The sequence below is a fragment of the Trachinotus anak genome, unplaced genomic scaffold (genome assembly GCF_046630095.1).
Source record: "Trachinotus anak isolate AG129_WGS33_773 ecotype Australia unplaced genomic scaffold, CSIRO_AGI_Tana_v1 ptg000028l, whole genome shotgun sequence".
NCBI classification, from domain to species: Eukaryota; Metazoa; Chordata; class Actinopteri; order Carangiformes; family Carangidae; genus Trachinotus; species Trachinotus anak.
In genome coordinates, this window is record NW_027273879.1 from 4,386,609 (window position 1) to 4,403,322 (window position 16,714).

A 16,714-nucleotide genomic window follows, 5' to 3' on the forward strand; every position below is an offset into this window, starting at 1 on the left:
TGCTTAGGCATAGCAGTGTTTTGAGCTAAACTACATACTGATGCAAAGCAGGCATAATGTTTACCAAGTTCACCAGCTTAGTTTAGGAAGATAACCGTGAATTCAAACTGCACAGTACAGACCACTGAGGGTTTAGTTTTTAAGTTTTGCAGGTCTGGTCAGGTCAAAAGGTTACAACAGGTCATCCTGAGGGGGACAGGAACATGTGGCAATCCATCCGAAATTGCTGAGACATAAACAAAAATCCATAAAAACTAATGTCATGACGGGACCAGGGAAAGGTCAGAGCGTCATCAAGGTAAGGATTCATGATGAAAGTCTGTGAATACCTCAGTGGTACAGACAGAGTCTATTCATTTGGGCCAAATCCTGCACCTGGTGATGTAGTTGTGAGGTCAGCAGTTAGGAAGAAAAATTGTCATTATTTCTACTCAAGGTTTTTGTTTTTGGTGAAGTGCTCTTTAAGCTGCACAATGAGGAAAACAGTCTCACCAAGGATTAGCACGCTCACCAATCTACAGGAAAGGGTGATCAGATTTCTGAAATGAAAACCGGGTACACTTCCAGATTGGCGGTCAATATATTAAATGTTTTTATCTATGACATAAAAAAGGGAGACAGTCCAGTATTCATGTATTGACCATGATAAAAGTAATAAACTATGATGAAGGCCGACTGATAAAAATGCTGGGTTATCTCATAACCACAAACTAAAAGATGGGTTTGGTAGTGAACTGATAAGGGACGAGCTTTGTCTCGTATTTTTGACTCTCAGTTCAGTGCAAATCTATGGGAGAGAAATATTACAGGTCTGTTTTTTTTAATTAACAGCTAAAAACAGGGACAGCTCCAGCCAGGGACAGGCCACCAAAAACGGGGACTGTTCCCGGAAAACTGTGACATCTGGTCACCCTGTTACAAAAGGCAACAACAGTATTTCTGCTGTGATGATCATACTTGACGGACAAAAAAAAAAAAGAAAGCAGCATTTATTGACAGTAGCAAAGGTTTATTCCAGATATGGTGGTTTTAGCGAGGCCACAAAGAATTAAGGTTCAGTAACATGGAGGAAACAGATGTACAGCAGGAGCCTTAAACACCACATTTTACACACAATCTCTCACTCTAACTGGACCACAGAGCACAACAAGCATTTGGAGGAGTCTGGTGGCAAAGAAGAGGTGGAATGAGTACTAAAATACCTTACGCTTAAATACTGCTACCCTGGTTTTTTGATACTTTTAGAGTACTATTCTAGAAAATTACTCAAAAATAATTCACTTGAGAGTATGCAAGTACTTTGTTCAGGTGTTGCACATATCACAGAATGCTCACAGCCAAAAGTTGACAGATTATCCATCTTCTCAGGTACTTAAACGATCGACTTTCCACCTCTCAAAATAGACATTAAAACATCTTGTGCCCCACATGGTCCTGTCAAGTTCTGACACTCCAGGAGTCCCATTTCCTCTAGTTAGCCTCATCCTTGGATGCTTCATCGAAATTCTCCACCAGATCTGAAACAACAAAAGATTCAGCGGTAAATTGACTTGAAGCAGGGAGAAAGGCCACATCCCCTCTGCGCTAATGACTCTCAGAGGTGGCGGAGCATAATTCAGGAAAAGCGCGTTTATCTGAAACGTGATACTAGGTGTAATGAAACCCCACTTCTTTGCTCATCTTTCCCACTCCGTCAAATGATGGCATAATGCACCAAAATGTTGGCTTCAATTACTCCATGAAATGCGAGAAATCTGCGTCTCCAGGTTTTGGCTCAAAGGGTCAAGGGTTAAAATGGAAACAATTCGAAAGGTCTGAGTAAACATGTTCCTTCAGTGGGAGAACAAAAAGGAAACTTAACTCCAATAACAGCGTGATGGCAATGGCTGTTAACCCTGTGCCATCAGGCTTCAAAATACATGTGTAATCGTTTGTTACATTAGTGAGAACTCTGGTTACAGGGAGAGAAGTCCTGGGAAAAGTGAGAGATTATTGTAATGGCAACCTCATGTGTTTGGTCAATGTTCCTGACAAAGAAAAGCAAACTGAATCTTAAGATCTTATAAACAATGACCATGAGAATCAAACACAAAACTCTGCATTGCACCATCGTCTAAAGTAACTGATGAATCCCCTTGGTGTGACCCCTTTCATGAGTCAAAAGAAAAGCAAACCTGCCACGGGTACTTAGCTGAGAGTGAGAGAGAGAGAGGGAGAGTGAAAACCTGCTGCAATAATGGACAAGTGTAAAGGAGTATTTTCCAAATAACACTGCAAAACCGTTTCATGCACGACAAGCAGATTTCACATGAGAAATGTCGAAGTAATGTTTTATTTTGAACGCTGGAACAGACTGCTGAGCATGGGCAGCTGAATGTAATGCAAAACCAGACATTTTTGCACTTACCTGGAACATCGTCGTCTTCTTCTTCTACTGCTGCAATCGGCGCTTTTCCATCTGCAGCTGTACGAACAGAAAAGATGTGTGAGAAGCGTGAAGTTTAAAAGGTCTTGGACGAGACTGATCCTCCTAATCAAGTCTGACCAAAATACACATATGAAACTAGAGTAAGACCGACGGAGCCCGGTGTGTGTCCATACCAGGGAATCTAGGAGACTCTTGCGCAAATTAGTGTTTGCTACATCTTGCTACAACTTAATTCAGAGTGTTAGATGAGTTTTGGTGTCAAACGTTACTGACCCTGTTTGGGCAGGGCCTCAGCGAGTCTCCTGAGGCTCGTCAGGCTGTCGGCTCCCAGCTGGTTCAGGATGCCCGGCAGCATCTCGGTCAGCTGCTTGGTCTCAGCGTGGCCGGTGATGGTGAAGGTGTTGGCTGCGAGGGAGGCCTGCACTTTGGGATTGTTGAAGTGGATGACTGTTCCTTGATTTGTAAACATGTTAACCTGTAACAGACCAAAGGGGCACATCACTGAAACAAATTCACCTTAAGTCACAGTGGGAGAAAAACGCGATGAGGGTGTACGCGTACCTCTTCAATACCGGAGATGTTGTTGACACCAAGTTTCTTTAGGGAGAACTGGAGCTTCTTGTCATCTGCGGTTGCTGTTCTGTGTACAACCTTCTTCTTTCTGCGAGCACTGCCCTGTGGGGACAGTCATACATACATGCTTCTGTTTAAATCTCCATTGACACATCGTCTGTATTCAATATAACATGTATCCTGGATATGGTACATTTGTGATGGCTGCTTATAGTCTTATTTATTGTAGTTGTAGTTATTTAATGTAGCAACAGTACACTGTTGCCAAAAACAACTGCTGCTATGAGGCAAAATTATAAATAAAATAGCTGGTTGTCATAGAAACAAGCTAGAAACTTCTCCAAAGCTTAAGTTGTATGAAGCTACACTGCCTGAGCTCAAAGTCTTATGTCACCAGATTAATATTTAGACCTTCTCATAGTCCTGCACTGCAGTGAAAATCTCATATCAGTTAGAGGGTTTTTTTTTCCTCCAGCTTTTTCTTTTAGTCTAATAAAATAAGAAGTAACAAGTTTCAGCTTCTTTGTCAAGGGTTTAAAGTGTCAAGAAGCAGCAGAGAAGACTGAGTGCTCTGTGGGAAGTTGATAATGTCATGCAACCTGCGACAATGCTGTTATCTTTTTTTCCATTACCTTTCCGCCGATGCGGACTTGTGCCTGTAGTTTAGCAAGTTTTTCTTGATTCATGATTGCTTCTTTCATCTGCAAAAAGAAAGAACATTACATATGATTATGTTAATTGAGCTCAAAATACAGCACAAACCAGGCTGAGACTCCAACACACAAAGCACACCATGCAGCAAGGGAGATAAAGCAGTCAGAATGCAATGCAACACAAATTAGACACCAGTATCAAAACTGAAAATCCTAACTGTCCGACATCGAACAACAAAAAATCATGAAGCAATTATTGAAGCAAATTCGTCTGAGAGTAATATAAGGTTTATTACCCTTATGGTGTTAATAAATAAAGTATTATAGTGTATGATTTTGTCTTGATGTTGGAGCTACATGAATGAGAGTCCTATTATGTATATTTGACATTTACCTACAGTCAATGTGATAATATCTAAAGACATTTCCCTGAAACCTTAGCAGCTCCTGCTATTTACTTATTCACATTTGCCTTACTTGAGGCATGTGCATTTAGTGACTAGCACACATTTGCTGTGACCGGGTTCATTCCTGTGCTGATTGGAGGCTCTGACCTCAGTGAGCACTGCAAGCACAAACTATGCTGTTGGAAAATCTAACCCCAGAAGACAAACAGCAAGCACACGTGTACAGTGTGAAGGACTATGGAAAGAGGAAGAGGATGGTGTCATGGTGACAGCAGCAGGTAAATATGATTAAAGGCCTTTTCTTGAGGACTGCCTCATGCCTAAAAGACTGTTTATCTGATCCAACCCTGCGGACACGTGAATGAGAGAAACACAAGCACGCCTGGTGTAGCAGAAATGTGACACGCTGACAATGGTTGTGTTAATCCTAAAAAAAGATGAGTCCAGTAGAACAGATTGTATTGTTTGCCTCAGCAAACACCCCAGCATTGCAATAACAAGCTCCCTGATGCTTTCCCCACTCGTTCTTGTGATGCCAAAAAACTGATTTTAAGAAATCAGTGTTGTAAACGTTAATTGTACACAACTGTGATTATTTATATACAGTATACTGCATAGCAATTTAGTATTTATTATTTTTAACTCATATTAACTGCATTATTTATATTTGTGTTTGTGTTGGAAATTGTCCAGTTGCTCAATGTGGTACATTTTTCTCTTCGAGATTAATTTTTGTACATGACATGTACACAAACTGCATTTCCATATTATTGTATTATGGCAGTGTGTTGCCAGCCTAGAGACTCTGCAAATAAGACTGTAATCTAATCTAGAAAATTAAAAGAAGTCGGAATAGTTTACTGCAGCTCTTGGCCCTTGACTATATATGTATTACCATGTGATTAAGCAATTTTATAACATTATCAGCCCACAAATATTTACAGCTTCATCCTTATAAGGGTGTAGCTTGGCTAAAAGCTCGTAAAAGCTCACTGCACCTCCGTGAAATTGGCAGCGACGCATCCTAATGATATGCAAGGTGTAAACAAATGAGGAGAAATGAGGAAAATCCTCGGAAACGACGCACACATGTAAACACACAAACACACACAGACACACGCAGGAAGCAGCAGCTTTAGTGTGGGTGTGGTAGTCAGCGGTAGAGCGTATGAAAAGAGGCTCAGTAGTTTTTTTTTTTAACAAATAAAGCAAGGAGCTGTCAGATTCACATTCACATGCGCTGTTAGTTTAACTAGCTAACAGCTAATGGCTCCACTTATCTGATATGGACAGCAAGCGAGGAAAGCCACACAACTAAAGGCTGTGCTAGGCCAAACTAAATAAGCCAAAAGCACCGCAGGTAACGCCGGAGTGGGTTTAAGCTAACGTTTGCTGACAAATCCAGCCAACCACTGCACCGAAACAAGGTGTGGTTTAGCTTTTGTGTGAGAACTTGAAGGCTAACTGTAGCTAGCGTCTGAGCTAACTGGCAGATTGTGGAGTGGACGGCCTGTCACTCACAGCCACACACAACCGTCAGTAACATTAGCTTCAAACCCGGGCAGATTTCAGCCATCTAGTGAGAAAAGGCTTTCGTTTACCTCTTGCCGTCGGATCGGGGGGAAACAGTGCAGGGAAGAAGGTATTTAAAGCTCCTCACTGACCTGTAAACTAACAGCAGACACATGCGGGGAGCAAGATGGAAGCGAGAGAGGAGGGAGGAAGTGACGTACGGCAAAAAGTGCAGTCTGGCTTTGGGTCTTCCTGCCCTCAGTTTAGGGTTGCAGGCAAAACCAAACATCACTGTTGCATTCTTTTTAAATAAGCTAAACTTTAATAACAAAAAAAAAAAAAAAAAAATTAACTGGAAATGTGTTACTTTGCAGTGAATTTCTTTTGTTTTGTGTGGAACTGGGTATTTGGAGTACTTTGTTCTCAGTTTGCATATTGTTGGTTGTTAAAAAAAATATTCAAAATATTACTTTTTGTAAAATATGAGCAGGGTATGATGTATCGTTTGTTATAATAGACCTTGTGTTTGAAAACCTTATATCAAGAAAACCATTAAAAAAGTGAGATGGTGACGTGTTGTTTTTTTGCTAGAATAAGGAACATATGACTATGGGATGTTAAGAGATTTAAATTCTCTGAGGTTGCAATCAAAGTTATATTTACAACAGAAAACACTGTAAGATAATACATCCCCATTTGCATCTTGTAGGCCCATTATACATTTCATCCATCCATCCATCCATCCGAGATTTTCTTTTGCGATGTAAGTATCGTTTATTCTGTAATGGTGTATTATGAAGTGTGAAGTTGTGATTGTAAAATATAGTCGAACCTGTTGGTGAAATCTAGAAAGCTTAAGAGGCAATTTGGTGACACTATAATCACATTTTAACATATATCACTCCACACCACCCATCTTATCCAATATGCTGCTTCTAAGGGAATATGTGCCAGATACTGCTAGAGGATGTAAGACCTTGTTTCAGTTTTAAACTTCCATTCATACATTCAGAGAAGTCTTGGCTCGATTCCTCCTTTTAAAATGAAAGCTGAGTTGGTTAACAGGGACATGGGGAGGGGAGAAAATGTGTAATTAGGATTTTGAAAGCAACTGGTCTTATTACAAGATTGTAATGGTCGGGTAAAACCAGAAGGAGGCAGGAATGCAACATTATGGAGGCCAAGAAGAAGAAGAAGAAGAAGAAGCCTCATTAAAACACTCACAGGCCCCCCATGCTAAAATGCCCAACTTTACTGCAGAAATAATGTGTACAGCGTGGTACAAAAACAGTCTCTATAGCTAATTTCCCCCTTCATGACAATTGTACAGGGGATTTTTTTAAATACAACTCACCAGTTTAAGTTCTGTTAAACCTTGAAGTTATGTATGTGGATGTGGCAGCTGGCAGGTGGAGGGCCTCACCTCAGCTAACTCCAGCCACTGATCCAGGTGTGTCGGCGGCGCTTGTTTGTGCGCTTTGGAGGATTTCTCCTGTAAATGTCCGACAAATAACACGACTTGCTGAGCGGTTCATGGACGAGCGGAATGAGGAAAAGTCTGTGCTCCTGTATTTTAAGGTGGGTGAAATTCTACTATTGTTTTACTTAAATTATAGCAATTAGCAGGTATCGGTGTCTGCGCTCACCTAACTCGGCTTGTCTATTAACTCGCTGGTTAGCCTTCCAGCAACTAAAGCTAGCTAGCTAGCGAGCTAACCTAAGACTCTCCGCTTTCCGATGGAACTTCAATGGTGTCTTCACGACAACCAGGAGCGATTTACGACTTACTGATTTACGGGAGCTTGCTGGAAGAGAAGTTTCGGAGCACTGGCCAAGGATGTATTATAAGATATATATATATATATATATATATATATATATATATATATATATGTATATGTATGTATATATATATATATATATATGTATATATATATGTATGTATATATATATATATATATATATATATATATATGTATATATGTATGTATATATGTATATATATATATGTATGTATATATATATATATATATATATATATATATATGTATATATGTATGTATATGTATTATAATATTATAAGTTCTTATAATACATCCATGGCACTGACCGTGGATGTGTGGTCCTGACCCCTGCTTTTACACGAGGGCGCCGCCGATCTGCTGAATCTGCTGAACATGATATTTGAGGGCGGAAATGAGAGCGACCCCGACCCTGACAGCTGGCACAGGGAGGAAGAGTATGAGGAAGGCAACGATCCATTTATAGGAGTAAGTAACAAAAAGGAGTGAGGCTATGTTGCATCAAGTGATTGATCTTTTTGTGCACTGAAAACACCATATTTTGTTCATAAATCATGTGTGTACTTGTGCTAATTGAATAAAATGCAAGTGCAAGAGAGAGAAAAAGTGCCTGTTTCTGCCTGTCTATATCCAGCTACATCAGACTAATTGAAAATTGATATAAACCCTGTTATTATAAATAATGAAAATACACATGAATTGGAAGAATTTGAGAATTGCACCTTTGATAAAAAAAAAAAAAATCTTTTATATGTTTTTAGCTTACATGATGAGACGGCCCCATCTGCCTCACCACCCTCCATGCTCCTGAGGACATCATCTGGCCTATATTCCTCTTGGGGTCTGTTCATAAAGCTGTACATATTCAATAAGTTGTATTATTGATAGGTTATTGAATGTGCTGCAAATAAAAAACTGTTTGAGCCTCTTATTGCTGCTTTGTTTGGAAACTTGTTCCTCTTGGATGGAATAAAAAATGCATTTTAGTAAATGACTACAGTCCCAATATTGACGGATAAGCTGTGTATTTTCCAATGATATAAAACACTTTTTTGTTATCAAATATTTTTATTTTCCACTTTTAACAAAAATGGATATAAACACCATGATGTACAGCCAACGAACAAAGCCACCACCAAACATACCATGCTAACTCAATTACATCATTCTGTACATATGCAGCCTCAGTGGGCCCCTCCCTCTTCTAACAGGCTTTCTCCATTGTCATACCTGTGCAAATAACGGATCAACAAGTAAACCCATGCATGTGTCAGGCTTATAAGGGTAATCAGAAATAGATGGAGCTATTGTTTTGGATGCAAGAAACATTTTATTGATCAATTTATTCAGCCAACAGTCATAGGTTCATTATAATGTAAACTTATAGTGTTGTGAAACTCCAAAATTTTACTTTTAAGTGAGGGCATTTTGAGGGCCCTTCCTGTGTGAGGGCCCTGGGTACGTAGCTCTACTATTCCCCTCACTAGTACACCCCTGTGTGTACTGTTACTGTCATCTTTATCCAGCGACTTCACTATAAAGGTCTCCAAGTGGTGTCTCTGTACTTAGTTGATTGCTTTGTTGAAAGCTTTTGTGCAGGAATATCACATCTAATATTTTCTGTGCTTTTGTTTGTCATTGCACAAAGATGAGGAATTAAAATGCTATTTCTACATAACTGCAGAGCCAGCAGCCCCACTCCTCAGAATCAGAGTGGCCGTATTGCAAGTTGTCATGTTACAGCCAGTGTTAGTAAAGCCAAGGGTGCAGTCACTTCCTTTCAATGTGTCGTGATGGCTTTCATGATCCACTGTTCTCTTCAGTGTATTTGCAACCTGGTGAATTCCAAATGGGATGGATCAGTTGAAGAGAAATACCTCAAAGTGGGAGGTGTATAGGTGGACCACTTCAGGCAGGATGACCAGATAGACTAAAGGGGTGCACTCAGAAAAAAAACAACTTGTGTCCTGCCTATTTGGAGCAAGGCATTTATCCTACACATTTAGATTTAAGACTCCCCAAACAGAGGTCCTCTGACTGAAGATTTAAGTAACTCTGCTTGTGAGATTTTATCACAGCATCACTCTGTTTCATCTAGAATCAGTTTTATTTTTTAGGATGGTGTTAAGCTTTGAGATAAAATCTCTGTTGTCTCAAAATAAATGGAAGGTATTACATGATTTATATGATAACAAATATCATCTCATGTACCCCTTTCTGTCATGATAATCACACGCCTTCTCCCTCTTAACCAATCATGAATGTGATGGTGCATTCACGGTCGTTTAGAGGCTTTGGGAAATGCGTTGGACTTTGTTTCGGGAATGTTTGTCGATAACTTACCTCAATAGGAAAGTAAAGTTTGTCAACTCATGGCTAAATTAAGTAATGCACCAAAACGAAACAGTTATAGTCATTCTCCTCCACAGGGATGAAAAAACAAGGAGTTAAAACTTTACTAAACACTTGCAAATGAGCTGCCTTTCATATATAGTTCATTTCCTACAGCTAATCAATTGATTTCGGTAAAGATGAGTGAAGAGTTCGACTCCTGAATGAGGCATCGAACACTTGAAAACAGGCATTGGATTGAATGCACACAAGTCTCTCTGAGAAACGTCAACAGGTAGTATACATAAAGCCTTTTCTTCAGATTCCAGTATTTTATAGAAAGCATTTGTACCCTTTAAGTGCAGGAATCCAAACTGCAACAATGTATATGTCTATATATATATATATATTATCGTGGAGATTTAAGCACAGTGTATGTTTGTACTGACTTAGTCTATGTTAGTTTGCATTTTATAGTGTTCCTCTCTCCAGTGCACTGCAGACACAGTATCTTTGCTGCTACTTGGTCTCTCCTTATCTGCATGGGATGCACATTAATCATTCGCCTCAGACAGCCCTCTCAGGCGGAATGTTTTGGTGACACTCGGGGTTTTTGTCAGAACCAGAGGCAGGCAGGCAGGCAGGCGGGCAGGGAGTGCGTTTAAGCAGCGAGGTGCTTTCTTGGGACCCCGTGGCACGGAAACACCCTCGGATCGCAGAGGGGGGAAATTTAGAAACACTTCAGAAGTGGTTTACCACACATGCCAGTGCTGCTGTTGTAAGTGTCGGATCAAATAAAAAAAAAAAAAGGAGAAAGAAAGGAAGCCCAGTCATTCATAGCCCAGTGCATTTTTTCTTTTTCTCCTGATGGTCAGAACAATCACACAAATGTGAATCGTGGTCGATGTAAGACTAAATCAATCTCATATCTTTTGCATCTGCAGTCTTGACTTTACGAGGCTGAAAAACACTTGTTTTTGATTTGGAGCAGATTTTCGGAATGTATAATGACTCATTAAACAACTAAAATATCTCCCTAGATTTGATGGATTTCCAGATGTTAGTCCTTCACCATTCGAGGGTTTAAATACAGATATGAGGAATTAGAGAGAGAGGACTAACTATTTAATATACACTAGTTCTCTTCCTGAGGTCATGTTTTTTTTAATAGATGCACCTATTCAGTGAAGGTTCATCGATACATGCTGACTGTTTTAGTCTGCATCACTGGTGAAATACAAAACTAAATAATCGCACAACCCATAGGAACTGGTTATGTGATTATATGGTTCATTTTAATTATTTAGCCAGTGGCTAAAACTGATCAGGAAAAACCGTTCGTTTAAAAAAAGTCCCAGCATGAAGAGTCTTGGTTTCCTCCTGGTCCACATCAATGAACAACACTGATTCATTCTCTATATCTGAGATGTGTCAAACACTGTAGGCAACTAAATCACGTGAAGCGTGGGTGGCGACTGTGTGTCTAGCTTTCTCTTCTCTTTCTGTATTTTTTGCCTTTAAATTAAAAGCCAATAATCGATATAACGTTTAATATTCCTGTGGTGGGTCTGCAGACTAGTCTGCCATTCAAAGTGTGAAGACGCAGAACTGATGAATAAGAAATGAACTGTAGATCTGTAGGTAAATTAACACCGGTGTAGCAGATATCACATAAAGTATTTGGCCCTTTTTTTTTTATTATTATATTCGGAAATTCCCCATTCATTTTACAATAGCGCATCAACTCTTATTGTCTGTAAATAAAAGAATATTTTATGGGCTTGGTAGGCTGTAGTTTGAAGCTTAATGCCAGGTGGATAAGTCAGACAAACTAGGTTCCCTGAAGGCCACTAAACCCTGTGCTAAAAATGATAGTTTTATCTGTAACTTTCTGCTTGTGAGACCTTCCAGCTGCAGCTGCTTTTATTCTTTATGAGGCAGAAGTGTTTTGTTAATTGTGTGAGAAGTTCACCACTAGATGGCGCTGGTCAAGTGGGAACCTCTGAAAAGCTCCGCAGCACCTGAATACACCCAGCAGTTTGAGATAAAGTCATGATAAGTATAGCCTAGATTTTTACTGTGAGTCTAAATGCGCTTTGAGGTCAGCTGCATTCATGAAAACTGTCTGATAACGTCCGTTTTTCTGACGGGAAATGTGAGAGATAAAATGTTTGGAAGAGTCGTGGGCCTGTTTCTTTAATAATTTAATTAAACACAGAGTGTAATATTCTGGTACATGTGCTTCCCTTGATTTATTTAGCTAAAATCAAGCACCGTGTTTGGTGTGAAATGGAAAAGAGTGACAAACTAATTTTCACTCTAGAAAACAATCACATTTGAAGGCAAAGCTGAACGGCAGCAAGATGGTCGGCTGGAGGTAAAACAGAATGAACCATAACCTGAGTTCATACTTCACTACAGTCCCTCTTACCCAACTTCATAATAACTGCCAACCATAGGATGAGTCCCATATATGAAAAGCTGTGAAAAATCAACAAACATGAATATGAACCTAACAGATTTTTATTAAGGATTAATTTTAACACACAATCCAGACATTAGTGTAGATACAGTCTGTTATATATGATCGTGTTTTTAATGAGCTTACACACACTGCAATGCAATTTTCACCTGACACTGACCCAAAATTAAGACTTTTTTTAAACACACTATTTTCTTTAATGTCATTATTTTTTACCTGATACTTTCTTAAACACAAAGAAACCTATTTAAAAAAATAGAAATTAAATTAATATTAAGAAAAGAAAAGAAAACACGCACCCACACGCAGCAGCACGGCGCAGGCCTTATATCTGGGGCTCGCATGCTCTGCGTGACCCGTGACTGATTCGAGTTAACAGCTGACTCTTTTCCATTACAAATGGCTCGCGGATAATCTAGATAACTACCGGATCACGCAAACTGAGCTGCGGGGATGTGGTGCACCACTCTCCGGCACTTTATCAGAATGCATCCATATTAAATACCATATGTATTCTTTCCAGTGTGTGCTGTATTAGCCTATTTTGCCCTTAACCTTTTTTTTTTTTTTTTAATCCCGAGCATTTTGAGATGTTGTTACTTAGCATTAAAAAATCAAAATCTGCCTGTGCTCCCTGAATGTATCACGCTGATAACTCAACCTAAATAAAAATATAAAAAGTCAATATATCCGCTTCGATCTCAGAAATGGCCACACCAGTAATTACACTTTCCTAGAGGACTTTTTTAAAAATATATCTTCCAGAATCTATTTTTACGCAAAACTGGGGTGAAATAAAAGCCTCAGATCAGTTATATGTGGACTGTATGCCACTAGAAATCACCACTAAAAAGGATGTAGGCCAAACCAAACTTTTTATTATTTTTTTTTAAACACTCACTTAATTTTCAAAGACCTTTTTTTTTGTTATTTAATTTCTACTCTCTCTCTCTCTCTCTTCTCGTTTGCCCCTGTGACGTTTCCTCACCATGTGACCAGGGCAGTGGTATAAATACCGGGAGAGGATCCACCCCCTCTGTGAGTCAGGTTTGGCCGTTTTGCAGGTTTCCCGGAACGTTTTTTCTGTGCCTGGCATCGACGGGATCGTTCGTTAGTCGGCGACTAAAAAACCTGAAAAACATATGGAAACAGCGAGAAAACAGGGGGGCATCTCTCACCGGCGGCGACACGTGGTCCTCTCCTCTCCCCCCCCTCATATGAGTTGCTGAAGAGGGAGGGCAGGGCAGCTTGTGCATCTCATCGTCTTCCTCATCTGGCGTCGGAGGGCACAGGCGTGTGTGAGCCATGACTCTGAGCTCAGAGATGTCGGATGCCTCCATCCTTTCGGAAGAGACCGACATAGACGTGGTCGGCGAGGGGGAGGATGGAGACAACCAGACGCGCTCCTACGTGGACGAGGTGGCGCAGATGCACGACGGGATCCTCCTGGCCGGCTCTCCTCCTCCGTGCCTGGACAGCTCCACCTCCTCAAGGGATACCTACAAGCCGACGGGCAAAAACAGCCTGGTGAAGCCCCCTTACTCCTACATCGCCTTAATCACCATGGCCATCCTGCAGAGCCCCAAGAAGAGGCTCACTCTCAGCGAGATCTGCGACTTCATCAGCAACCGCTTCCCGTACTACAGGGAGAAGTTCCCGGCCTGGCAGAACTCCATCAGACACAACTTATCCCTCAATGACTGCTTCGTCAAGATACCGAGGGAGCCCGGGAACCCTGGGAAGGGCAACTACTGGACCTTGGACCCGGAGTCGGCTGATATGTTTGACAACGGGAGCTTTCTGAGGCGAAGGAAACGCTTCAAGCGGCAGCAGACGCAGGACCTGCTGCGGGAACACAACACTTTTATCCCCGCCGCTGCTGCGTATGGGTACGGACCGTACGGCTGCGGAGGATACGGCATCCAGCTCCAGTCCTACCACACACACTCTGCGCTCTTTGCTTTCCAGCAGCAGCAGCAGCAGCAGCAGCAGCAGCACTCCAGGCATTCACATTCACACTCACACTCACACACGGGAACCATTATCCCTGCACCGTCTTTGATGCCCACCACCACGGACTTAGCCAGGAGTAGGTTTTATCCCCAGCTCAGCTCCAGCCTGGGCTCAGCCAGCGTGCAGGCTGCAGCCCCGGTGCAGAAGTCCAGCTCTCCGGTGCAGCGGTCTCCCTTCTCCATAGAGAGTATCATAGGAGGGTCACTGAGCCCCTCCAGGACTTCTCCGGTCCTTGTCCCGGTCTTACCGTCCTCTTTGGGGCCTCCAGCGGCCAGCCAGCCGCAGACCGTCCATCCCGGAACTGTTTTACACCCGGCTGAAAACTTTCCGAGCAGAGTGGTCAGCGGCACTAGCGGCTGTTAAATGTCTTAACTACAAACTTTTCAAGAAACTATTAAAAAAAAAAAGAAAAAAAGAAACAGCAACAAAAACAAAAAACGCCCCCTCTTTGAAGGTAGGATTATTTTTGTATGTTTATTTGATAGCACGCAGCTGAATGATGGACATAAAAACACTAGTTGTGCCTATATTCATGCTGTTTAAAAAGATATATTTATGTTCATTTTTTTCGGTGTGAATCAGACTTTTGACCACGAACTTTTCCTTGTATTTTCCATGAAGTGATTCCTTTCAGTCACTGTTTAGGGCGTCTCAGGATAATGACTTAATGAACAGGTTATGAATGATCACATGTTTAAAATAGGCTAATAATGTATTTGTGTCAAACACATCCATGTTTTTTTGTTTTTTTTTTGTTCATTAGTTTGGCAAATCAAAACATTTTTAAAGTTTTGATTTGACCTTTGTATTAAAAGACACAGAGCAAAGTCATACATTTATAATAATATGCAGTGTGTGTTTATTTCAGTAATAAAACATTGTACATTTTTTGGCAAGTATTGTGTAATTGAAGTGTGATATTTTTACACAGTTTGTTTTAAACAAGAATAAATTTCGTTTTGCAAAAAAAAAAAAGGTAGTTTGTTTGGAAATAAATTTATGAAATAATCTTAAACTTCATGGGCCTATAGTGCTAACCCAGGGTTTATGCTTAGAGAAATTAGGTCAAATAATGTTGCCAAAAACCATCAAGCTGAAGGTGTAAATGGTTTTAATGAGTCTGTACCTTGTGATTGTTTTTTAATAACAACTGCGTGGCTTTGACTGAGGGACGAAAAAGTGTTTTCGCCCATTTCGGGAAGCATGTGCGCGTCACATGCCACAGAAAAGTAATTTCTGCATCATGTTTACAAATGTAGTCTGTTCAGATGATGCCAGTGCTCGCACGCTCTGGAACATGCGCACACTGGGCCTGCGCGTCCATCTGACCTCTCTCACACTCATCCTCGTAATGACGGTGAGCGGACAGGAAGGTGTCAGCGGGGTGAGGCGGGCTGTATTTTGCCTGCTTCAGGCCCGTGATTATACCGGTGCTGATGTCGACAGCTGGCCAGCTCTTGAGAAAACACTCCCCATTCAGTATTTCATTATCTGCTCTTATTTGACACAGTTTTCCCAGAGAAAATGAAATGTTGCCCCTGAAGTCTCGCTTTGGTGCGCCACGGGGCCAGCGGGGGATGTTTTTGGAGGTTAAAACCACCTTAATCCACTCATTTTCAGTGTTTACTCCCCTTTATTTTGGCCTTCATTTGCCCCACATAGGAAAGAGCATGTCATTGGTAACATGCGAGCAGCCGCTGACGCAAGAAGTCAAACGGAGTGCTGGTTTTTACGCAGCAGCACAGAGAAGTTTGCAGATAATTAGAATTAGGAAAAAAAAAAAAAAAAAAAAAAACCTGCAGGAGCACAGATTACTCACCTCCAAAAAACACATTTCAGTGTGGAGCAGGTGCTGGAGCTCGGGGCTGCAGCAGCACCTGTGTTACCGTGATGCTGCATGATGGGTCAGACCTCTTTCATTGAATCTTTCATGACTGCTGTATGCAGCCTTTACTGTACAGCCCCGCTGCCGCTGCCGCTGCCGCTGCCGCCGCTGCCGCTGCCGCTGCCGCTTCCGTGACTGGATGTGTGCGCCCGTCCACCGCTGTGTGTCTGCCTGATTCAAAGCAACGTGTGTGTAGTAGATGGCTAAATTGGTGCAGCGCTTCGAGCCAGTTCACTAGGCCACGGGAGGACAGCTATTGCGTGATGATGTAACACGCAATGAGAGAGACACGCACACACACACACACACACACACACTGAAGAGAGAGAGAGGGAGAGAGATAGAGAGAGCAGCAGGGAAGGAGGTCAGTTGTACTGTATGTGGACTTGTTTACAAACAGAGAAGGGAACAGGGAAAAGAGTAATTAACGCAGTGAGACATCTGATAATAAATAACTTGTATAGTCCTACAGGGGTTTACACTGTGTGTGGCCAATGGTGACCTGTAATTAATAGTGTTTTTAATGGCGTGTATCATAATATCTGGGTATTTCATGCGGTTTGATACACTAACGCAGTGTATTACATATGAGTAGTTTTTTTATATAACAGTGAACACTACCACCACC

At 41.2% G+C, this 16,714-nt stretch overlaps 2 protein-coding genes across 6 annotated transcripts; one reads left to right on the forward strand and one right to left on the reverse strand.

Moving 5' to 3' along the window:
* Window positions 1–988: 988 nt before the first annotated feature.
* On the reverse strand, window positions 989–6,952 carry btf3 (basic transcription factor 3). Of its 3 annotated transcripts, none has more exons than XM_071465797.1 (6): window positions 6,928–6,952; window positions 3,634–3,702; window positions 2,990–3,103; window positions 2,702–2,903; window positions 2,408–2,464; window positions 989–1,517 (listed from the first exon to the last, which is right to left on the reverse strand). In XM_071465797.1, exons 2-6 carry the CDS (start codon window positions 3,700–3,702, stop codon window positions 1,471–1,473), a joined length of 489 nt encoding a protein of 162 aa, XP_071321898.1. In that variant the 5' UTR covers window positions 6,928–6,952; the 3' UTR covers window positions 989–1,470. The 3 variants fall into 3 exon arrangements, with proteins under 3 accessions (XP_071321898.1, XP_071321896.1, XP_071321897.1); XM_071465795.1 differs by lacking the exon at window positions 6,928–6,952 and adding an exon at window positions 5,663–5,814; XM_071465796.1 differs by lacking the exon at window positions 6,928–6,952 and adding an exon at window positions 5,726–5,810.
* Window positions 6,953–6,996: 44 nt separating this feature from the next.
* foxd1 (forkhead box D1) lies at window positions 6,997–15,176 on the forward strand. 3 transcript variants are annotated; one of them, XR_011686288.1, is made up of 3 exons: window positions 6,997–7,151; window positions 7,721–7,843; window positions 8,137–8,297. XR_011686288.1 is itself a non-coding variant. In XM_071465793.1 (2 exons), the coding sequence occupies exon 2, from the start codon at window positions 13,494–13,496 to the stop codon at window positions 14,562–14,564; it is 1,071 nt and encodes a 356-aa protein (XP_071321894.1). In that variant the 5' UTR covers window positions 6,997–7,151; window positions 13,188–13,493; the 3' UTR covers window positions 14,565–15,176. The 3 variants fall into 3 exon arrangements, 1 of the variants encoding a protein (XP_071321894.1); XR_011686289.1 differs by lacking the exon at window positions 7,721–7,843; XM_071465793.1 differs by lacking the exons at window positions 7,721–7,843; window positions 8,137–8,297 and adding an exon at window positions 13,188–15,176.
* Window positions 15,177–16,714: the final 1,538 nt, after the last annotated feature.

What these genes read in the sequence shown, in the direction of transcription:
- foxd1 (XM_071465793.1), top strand. Translation starts at nt 13,494, where the DNA reads ATGACTCTGAGCTCAGAGATGTCGGATGCCTCCATCCTTTCGGAAGAG.
- btf3 (XM_071465797.1), bottom strand. Translation starts at nt 3,702, where the DNA reads ATGAAAGAAGCAATCATGAATCAAGAAAAACTTGCTAAACTACAGGCA. An exon ending in ACATCTCCGGTATTGAAGAG is followed by an intron (nt 2,904 to 2,989) that starts GTACGCGTACAC and finishes GGTCTGTTACAG; the next exon opens with GTTAACATGTTTACAAATCA. An exon ending in TGAGGCCCTGCCCAAACAGG is followed by an intron (nt 2,465 to 2,701) that starts GTCAGTAACGTT and finishes CTGTTCGTACAG; the next exon opens with CTGCAGATGGAAAAGCGCCG.